At 37.6% G+C, this 9692-nt stretch overlaps 1 protein-coding gene across 1 annotated transcript; it reads right to left on the bottom strand.

The window, feature by feature from the left end:
• Positions 1-142: 142 nt before the first annotated feature.
• LOC139846827 (polyprenal reductase 2) lies at positions 143-4400 on the bottom strand. Its single transcript, XM_071836361.1, has 7 exons — positions 4106-4400; positions 3590-3752; positions 2796-3142; positions 2429-2663; positions 1472-1570; positions 1153-1224; positions 143-1069 (listed from the first exon to the last, which is right to left on the bottom strand). Exons 2-7 carry the CDS (start codon positions 3749-3751, stop codon positions 965-967), a joined length of 1020 nt encoding a protein of 339 aa, XP_071692462.1. The 5' UTR covers position 3752; positions 4106-4400; the 3' UTR covers positions 143-964.
• Between the last annotated feature and the right edge of the window lie 5292 nt (positions 4401-9692).

The raw sequence follows: 9692 nt of genomic DNA on the forward strand, positions 1-9692 counted from the left end.
TGTAAATAATAATTTCCAAACTAGTGAGGTCCTAGAACCCAACAACTTTCTATATAAACTTGCCACTAATGAAATTACACCTCACAGGACGACCTGCCAATCATCAATTCATTTATATACAACATCATCAATTCATTTATATACAACATCATCAATTCATTTATATATGAATGAAAATCAAATTTAATAAATTGTAGAATATTAATTATGAATCTCGTGGTGTAAGCAGTACTCTTGTCTTGGTATGCTAACACTTGCTGGTTACCAAGGTGCGTATCACTTGATAAAACGAAACAGAAAAACCAAACTAGAACCATGACAGAATATGAAATTTTCCATCAACTTCTCAGTTTTTTGTAAAACCAGTTTTCATTTCAGTGTTCCATTCAAGATTTTCACAAATTAGTTCTCAGTTCAGTATGTCACGCTTCAAGTTCAAACTGATACGAACAAATTCTTAATCATATTATTAGGTCTACATTGCAATTAGAGGACAAGTATAAACTGCAGTCAAACTACCACGTTTCGGGCCTGGTTTAACTCAGTTTTAAAGGACAACAACTCTGCTCAATAGCTAAATGACATTTTCAAGCTTCATAACATCAGTTTTAAACGACACACCCCAAAATTCGTAGGACATGTTTCAATGTTTCATGGTATCTACTATCTAACAGATAGATGACATGTTTCATGGTATTATAGTTACCAGTGGGCCAACAAGTTTAGTACCTCTTAATCAACTAGATAAACATCCTGGAAAGTTACTCAAGTACAAAAAACAACCACAACCTTTTTAAAACAAGTCTTTCGCAAAAATTTTGCATCAGAACTTGCAGATTGTACACGGAAGAATTGAATGCATAACTACAACCTGTAACTACCCATTTTTAAAAACAAGATCTTTTAATTTATGAATATGATGATCGTCACTAACTATACAAAAGCAGCTTACGTTCAAAATTCACTAATAAACAAACGGGAAAATAACATATCTGTTATGAGGGTAATCCTCGAATTTATGCACGTACCACCTATGTGTTTCTGTTGCTGCGAAAACAAGATTTGCCACCTGCACAAAGAATTGAGTGCAATTGTTGAAAATGTGTTTGGAAATAGTCTCAAATTATGACAACGGCAATGAAAAAAACATACCACAAATGCAAAAAGCAACCACAATGAAAGATCTGCCCCACCACTAGCCACCAGAAGACCACCATAAATTACCTTCATGATCAACATCATAGTGAGTCAGATAAATACAGATTGATTTATTTCAAATTTGTAAATAAATATGTTTTAGCACGTTTTATTTGTGATCTATTAGTCCAGCTTTCGTTTATGTTAACAAGATCGCCTATACAACAAAGCCAAATTTAACATGATTGTTCTATTTATCACAAAGGGTACAAACAGATAAACTCAAAGCTCCTTTTACATTAAACTGAGTTTTTAGGATGAACTAGAGACTTACAATTTCGGCTGAGTAGTGAGGAGACGAAACATATTCAAACCAATCGCCATAAGGAATAACATACTCCTCCGGTTTTTCACTTTTTTCTCGTAACGAACCCTGCTTATATTAGGTTCAAAACATGTCACATGATCGAATATTGTACAAATGCAAGTACATACTATACATAAACATTCTTCCCAACTCATGCAAAGCCAAGTAGCAATCTACATCAATATACTCTTACTAAATACTGTAACAATTGCAACTTTACGTAATCAATTTATCCTAAAAATGAAGGTTCCTCAAAAAGTGAATCCAAAAGAAACTCATTTGACATTGAAACTGCACAAGATAACAGTTGCAACATTACCTAAAAAAAGTAGACACATCAGTTTGAGTTTGACCTGATTAAATAGAAAAGGGTTGATTTAGGTTGTATTTCCTATCTAACGGGTAACTCTTAATTACATACATTAAGATTAATCGGGTCAAATGGGTCGAAGTGACTCAACACATACTTAAATGCTTATAGATTCTTTAACTCTATGTATAAAAAGATAGATCAATACTACGAGACTATACTTGAATGATTATAGTTATACAACAACAAATTATGAACTTAAATAGAGATGTAACAAAAAACGTTGGCAGGTCAATCAAACCCATTGTGACCTGTTAAAAACAAACAAAAAAAAAAAGGTTCTGGCCATACCCCGTTTCGACCCTTTACCCAACCCATCAGCCATCATTTAGGGACTGATAATAAAGTTCTTCAAATTCAAGCACGCCCTTCTGGATTTTGCAAAAACAATATAATTGTAACACACAAAGACCACTTTTAAGAAACAGTTTGACAAACAAGAGTGTGTTGGTGATTCTTACCATCATTTTTTATGGGAAAAATATCAAATATGTATAAAATTAGCACATGACAAGTTTCCTAAAAGACGAAAGACTAGTTAGGGGTAGACTTACAAGAATTTCATGACAACGAAATTGATGTATCCAACCCCAAAAGAATATAACCGCACCCATCCAAGCATACCATCGAAGCCTCAAAAAAGGAGTCACAAACATCCAAATAGTCAACTCGGGTCTCGACATTCGATCTTTTCCCTTCACAATAAACTCCGCCACAAGATTCTTCACACAGTCAAACACTTCCGGTGCAAAAGTACAACACAGAGACAATGGAGCTGCTGTATAGAAACTTGAAAGAAAGAAAAAAAAAAAAATACACAAACACACATTTGAATCAGCATTATTTAACCATCAAAACCAGAATAAACTTTCAAAGATATAATATAGTAAGAAAAAATAATTGGTAATATCTCAAACTTACAATAGGCCTGCAAAATACCCTAAAATGTGCATTCGGGCTGATGGGCTGTAGTTAAAAACATAAATTGTCTCGTATAAACGTCGCAAAACTTGAGCTTCCATTAGTAAAAGTAGAAATACTGATAGCCAAACATTGTATACATGGTCTCTTGTTGATAAAGATTTATGCAAGGCGAATGCATGTGAACCACCAGTTAAGTGACTAGTTAAAGTAGAAAAAAAGTCATGTTCAATAAGTGACGGTAACATCTTGATTGCATAAAACCATACTGCAAAAAGCAATATTGTCGTCCAGAAAACCGCCACCACATAAAAGTGAGAGAAGTATCTTTGAGGCACAGTTAATTTCTGAAATGCATAGCATAAATGAACATGAGAACATTTCAAAGTAAGCATCTATTTAATACTTTAGTAGTCTAAACATAAGATACAACCTAATATAACACCAAACACATCAGAAATTGTCAAAGAAGCAGCCCAAAAATGTATCTATCCACTAATATTATAGAAACAAGTTTACCTATTAGAGGCTGCAAACATTATATATCATATAATGTATAACTACACATCACATTATATTAAAAGCAATAAATTCTTAGTTATACCATTCAACATATTGAACTAAAACAGATCCTCATCTGAAAATTAGCTAACTTATGGGAAAGTTTCTCTAAATTATACTTAACAACACTAAAAATAAACTACTTATCATGCCATTTTTTGTCATCATATATAAATATAAATATAATTTAAATAAGCATAACAACAACATCATAATGGTAATCTCTTACTCACAGAGTTGGATTGCAAAATCTTGCCTCTCTTAGCAAACCCTAACAAAGAGCTGCGAAACCAACCGAGCCCTGGCAGCGGCAAGAACGCGATAACAATCGGTAATGTTGCAAATATCCATGCAGCTCGTAGCAAGGATACAAGCCCAATTCCCAGGTCTTCCATTCTTCACACAGAAAAAAATAATAGAATCTTAATTTCTGGGCCACTATTATCGCCTTAAAAAAATAAATTACTGCTAAAAGTAATATCGACAAATAACAAATCATCAATAATAAACACATTAGGCAAAGCACTCTCACTCGAGAGACGTGAATTGGGAGCAATTTGATGCGTGAGGGTTCGAGATTCAATAAAGTAACTCGAAAGTAAATCGTATGAATGAAGTAAGCACAAACACATGTACATACTAGAAAAGTCAAATAAATCTCTAGATGCAAACGGTATACATATATTAAAGAAAAAATATATTGTAATACTAATATTCTGAGTTTACAAATTAACTGAACAGGTTCTAACCTAATCTGGAGCTACAACTTCACAAATCAAAAACTCATAGTGTTAGGTCGATGAATCAGGGGCTGTAAGCATTAGTTGACGAAGAAATTGTGGATTCATCCATGTTTTGTCAGATGCTATTTTGCCGAACGTAAACCAGACAATTTGAAGGGAAAAATCGTGGATTCATCAGGATGAATTTTCAGTGTGATTTTGTAGATAAAGATTAAACCTAAATTCGAAGTTTTGGGAACCAGATGTAGTTTGAGGGTGATATTGGGGATGATTGGGATGAATTTGACGAATAAAACCCTAATTTTGTTACTGTATTTATTTATTATTTACTCCGTATTTTTCTTACGTGTTTTAAAATGAATTGTCAAATCACTGATTCACCCCTCCGCTATTTTGTTTGTTTTACGATGTTTTGTGGCCCACCTTAGCTTATTAATCTTAGACAAAATTTCACCGTTGGTCCTTCAACTTTGTACCAAACGTCGTAGATGACTTTAAACTTTATATTTGACTTTGTTGACCTCGAACTATCAAGATATCTCACGGATGACCTTGGAGATAATAAAAATTAACTTTTGTCTGTTAAGTTAAAATACGGGCACATCACGTGAGAGGGTATTTTAGTCTATCACGTTAACACACCTCTTCCAGTTCAACCTCTAGCTCATGACATTAATCACTCTCAATAAAATAAGAACACTCATGAACTTTAATTGCCATTTTATGAACACATGCCTACAATTAAAACACAATCTTTCATTAAAAAGCCACCATCACAGTATCTATACTTTCGGTGGACAACCACTAAGAAATTCGATCGACACCATTAAATCCGGCTACATTCACCACCAGAAATGTGATTCCATTTTTTCCAGATCTAAATGCATAAACCCAATAGATTTGTATAATGTATATTCCGACCGCAATCACCTGATCCTATACAAAATGTATTTTGTGCAGTAAGGATATAAAGTTGAAACAAAATACATATCCAATGTATTTTTTGCGCACATCTTCTTCCGGCGAGCGTTTCTTGAATGTCCGATGTCGAAGTTGCGGCAATCATCGTCAACCATTTCTACAGATCCAAATTTACGACCATCGTCGTAAATCATTTTTACCGATCCAAACCGATTGCTCGTGCGATTCATCGATTACAACCGAATGCTCATGCGATGAAGACCCATGTTGCTCATGCGACAAAGAACCTTGTGTTAGGAATAGAAGATCGCCTGGACGTTGGGAGATATAAATTTGAGAGAAAAATAACTCTATTACTCACAAGAATAGATTACACGAGTATTTACAAAACTCTAAAAAAAACTCTCAAACTCACACACACTCTCTAGGCTGTGATTACACTTCTCTGAGTGATTTGGGATGATTTACAATGAAAGTTTGCATCTCTATTTATAGAAAAAATTCTATGGCGGTGAATGGTGTGAACGAGGAAGGTTGGCGGAAGTTGGCGGCCGTCATCGTGTTCAAGTTTGCCACTTCCATACGCGTTGTCAACGTCGGCAGCTTTGAACATCTAGATGACGGCTGGAACAGAGCCATCTAGATGACGGCTGGAAACCACTGGAAACCATCAATTCTTCCCCTCCAGCCGAATCAACGAACATTCCAGTTATGTCTCTACATAACTCCAACTTCTCTCGAGTCACCACCTTTATTAACATATCCGCAGGATTCTCCTTTGTATGGATCTTCACTAGTCTCAACAGTTGTCGATCAATTACCTCGCGTATCCAATGATAGCGATTATTAATATGTTTTGTACGGGAATGGTACATGGAGTTCTTGCTCAAATCTAGAGCACTCTGACTGTCACAATGTACCTTGTACTCCTTTTGCTTGATTCCAAATTCTTGGAGATAACGCTTTAACCACAACATTTCTTTTCCAGCTTCTACGGCAGTAATATACTCTGCTTCAGTTGTGGATAATGCAACACACTTCTGTAGTCTTGACTGCCATGAAACAACTTCTCCTGCAAAAGTGTAAATGAATCCTGAAGTAGATTTCCTACTATCAGGATCTCCGGCCATATCTGCATCTGTATAGCCTTCCAAGATTGGATCAGCTCCCCCGTAACAAAGACATAGATTCGTTGTACCCTTAAGATATCTGAGAATCCATTTTACCGCATTCCAATGCTCTTTCCCGGGGTTCGAGAGAAAACGAATCATTGTTCCCACTGCGTGAGCAATATCGGGCCTTGTACACACCATTGCATACATCAAACTTCCAACTGCTAAAGAATATGGTACTGAAGACATTTCCCCGATCTCTTCCTTGGATGAGGGACAAGAACTCTTGCTTAACTTGAAATGGTTAGCTAATGGAATGCTAACAGGTTTGGCATTGTTCATATTGAAACGTGAAAGCACTCGTTCAATATACTTCTCCTGAGATAGCCATAACCTTTTATTCTTCTTGTCTCGGGTTATCTGCATTCCCAAAATCTGTTGAGCCTGTCCTAAGTCTTTCATGTCAAAAGACTTAGAGAGTTCCTTCTTCAGCTTGTTGATCTTCGTTGCATCTTTCCCTATGATCAAAATATCGTCTACATATAGTATAAGAGCAACGAAATTTCCTTCAGAAAACTTCTGAATGTAGACACACTCATCTGCTGCAGTTTTCTTGTACCCTTGACTCACCATGCACGAGTCAAACTTCTTGTACCACTGCTTAGGTGCTTGCTTTAAACCATATAAACTTTTCTTCAGCTTGCATACGAGGTTATCTCTTTAAACCTCAAAACCTTCCGGCTGCTCCATATAAATTTCTTCATGTAAATCTCTATGAAGAAAAGCTGTATTTACATCCATCTGTTCAAGCTCCAAGTTCATACTTGCGACCAATCCAAGTATGACTCTAATTGAAGTCATCTTGACTACTGGTGAAAATATCTCGTCAAAATCAATCCCTTTCTTCTGTTGGAATCCTTTGACTACAAGCCGTGCTTTGTATTTCACCACTTTTTCACTACCATCCTTTTTCAGCTTGAATACCCATTTGTTTTTCAGTGCCTTATTCCTGCGTGGAAGTTCTACAATCTCATAAGTTTGATTTTTCTGCAGAGAATCCATCTCATCCTGCATTGCGAGCAACCATTTTTCTTTATCCTTATGAGTTACTGCTTCATGAAAACTCTCTGGTTCTCCATCTTCAGTAAGTAGAATGTACTCGGATTCCGGATATCTACTTGATGGAATTCAACCTCGTTCAGATCAACGAACTTCTGGAATATACTGAGGAGATCCACCATCATCTTCGCCTTGTGATGATGCTGGAACGTCTGGCAGATGGGGTTGTGGCTCCCCCTGCTCAGCACCATCATTTTCCTCATTATCTTCTACTTCTGGCATTTCTTCTTGCACTGAAAATTCATTTCTCATGAATGATTCCGTTGTTGCCTCTGGCACCTGAGCAGCAACATTTGATTTCTGAGATATTGTGGGCTTTTCAATATCTTCTATTGTCTGGCTTTCATGAAACACTACGTCCCTACTTCTGATCACCTTTTTCTCCTTTGGATCCCATAATCTGTATCCAAATTCTTCATCTCCGCCTATGAATATACATGGAGTGGTTCTTGCATCCAGCTTCTGCATGAGCTCCTTGGATACATGTTCGTATGCCAAACATCCAAATACTCTTAAGTGAGAGTATGATGGATCCTTTCCTGACCAAAGTTTCTCCGGAACTTCAAAATTCAGTGGTACTGATGGAGATCGGTTGATCAAGTAACATGCGGCTCTGACTGCTTCTCCCCAGAATGGCTTTGGCAGTTTAACCATACTGAGCATGCTCCGAACACGTTCCATAATTGTTCGGTTCATTCTTTCTGCTATACTATTGTATTGAGGGGTACGTGAAACTGTTTTCTCATGTCGGATGCCATATGATCTGCAATAAGCATCGAACTGCCTGGAAGAGTATTCACCGCCGTTGTCGGATCGAAGACACTTTAACATCTTTCCTGTCTCACGTTCTACCATGACATGAAACTGTTTGAAGTAATCGAACACCTGGTCCTTCGTCCGCAAGAAATATACCCACACCTTTCGAGAAGCATCATCGATAAACGTTAGAAAGTATCGGTTGCCGCCAATTGATTCAACCTTCAAGGGACCGCAAATATCAGAGTGTACCAGACTGAGTAACTCTGATTTTCTCGTTGAAGAGGAATTAAACGAGACTCTATGCTGCTTACCAAACACACAATGATTGCAAGGATCTAGTGCAGCGTCCTTGTCTACATTGATAAGGTTCTTCTTTATTAAGGTAGACAACCCTTTCTCACTCATGTGACCAAGTCTCTGGTGCCATAAATTTTGTGAAGCCTCCTTTTCTGCAACATTAATGCTGTCTATGCAGATCTTCACATGAGTCTTGTACAGTGTGCCACAAATGTGTCCTCGAGCGACTATCATAGCGCCTCTTGACAATTTCCATGTGCCTCTACTGAAATGACTATCATATCCCTGTTTGTCGAGAGCTACCCCAGAAAGTAAATTCAGCCGAAGATCTAGCACATGGCGGACATCCTTCAAAGTGATTGTGCTCCCGGAACTTGTCTTTATCTTGACATCACCAATTCTGATAATCTTAGCGGAACTGGAATTTCCCATCTTCACTGCTCCAAAGTCACCAGCTTTGTATATTGTGAAGTATTCCTTATATGGAGTCACGTGGTAGGAAGCTGCAGTATCTACCACCCATTCTGTTTCTTCTCGTGAGATGTGAAGGCATGTCTCATCATGGGTTGAACAATAAGCGACATCACTAGAGATAGTCACGAATGTTTCTCCACCCTTATTCTTCGGCTGTGAACTGCTTTGACCTTGTTTCTCTTTCAATCTATAGCAGTTCTTCTTCATATGTCCCTCTAATCCACAATGATGGCATTTATATGTTGGTTTTCTGCCATTAGCTGACCTGTCCCTGCTCTTGCTTCTGTCTCTCCATTTATTTTTGCTACTCATTCGCTGTCTCCCCCGATTCTCTGTGACAAAGGCATGGGTCTGATCTGTGCCCATGTCCTTTCTCATTGCCTCTTCACTGAATAGGGCATCCTTGACCATTGACATGGTAAGTTTGCCATTCAGTGCTGAGTGTTACTACCAGCGTTTCCCAACTATCGGGAAGGGAACTAAGTAGCAGTAGCGCCTGAACTTTATCGCCAAGAGGCATCTCTACAGACGATAACTGGTTGACTAAGCTCTGGAACTCACTGGTATGCTCGGCAACTGAAGTTCCACTTTTGAGCTTCATGTTGACTAAACGCCTCATCAGCAGGGCTTTATTCCGAGCAGTCTTGGCCTGGTACATGTCCTCCAACTTTTTCCAGAGGACATATGCGTCTGTCTGTTGTGCAACATGGTGGAAGACACTATGATCAATCCATTGACGGATCTGACTAATAGTTTTTCGGTTTGATTTCTCCCAATCTATCTCTTTGGCGGAATCAGGGTTTATACCCTTCAATTCAATAGGATCGAACAAATCTTTACAGCTGAGGTGATCTTCCATCCGAGGTTTCCACAGCGTGTAGTTTGTGGCTGTGAGCATAATCATAGCTCCG

This window comes from Rutidosis leptorrhynchoides, chromosome 5 (assembly GCF_046630445.1).
Source record: "Rutidosis leptorrhynchoides isolate AG116_Rl617_1_P2 chromosome 5, CSIRO_AGI_Rlap_v1, whole genome shotgun sequence".
In the NCBI taxonomy this organism is placed as follows: domain Eukaryota; kingdom Viridiplantae; phylum Streptophyta; class Magnoliopsida; order Asterales; family Asteraceae; genus Rutidosis; species Rutidosis leptorrhynchoides.

What these genes read in the sequence shown, in the direction of transcription:
- LOC139846827 (XM_071836361.1), bottom strand. Translation starts at nt 3,751, where the DNA reads ATGGAAGACCTGGGAATTGGGCTTGTATCCTTGCTACGAGCTGCATGG. An exon ending in AGATTTTGCAATCCAACTCT is followed by an intron (nt 3,143 to 3,589) that starts GTGAGTAAGAGA and finishes TATGCATTTCAG; the next exon opens with AAATTAACTGTGCCTCAAAG. An exon ending in TTCGTTGTCATGAAATTCTT is followed by an intron (nt 1,571 to 2,428) that starts GTAAGTCTACCC and finishes TAATATAAGCAG; the next exon opens with GGTTCGTTACGAGAAAAAAG.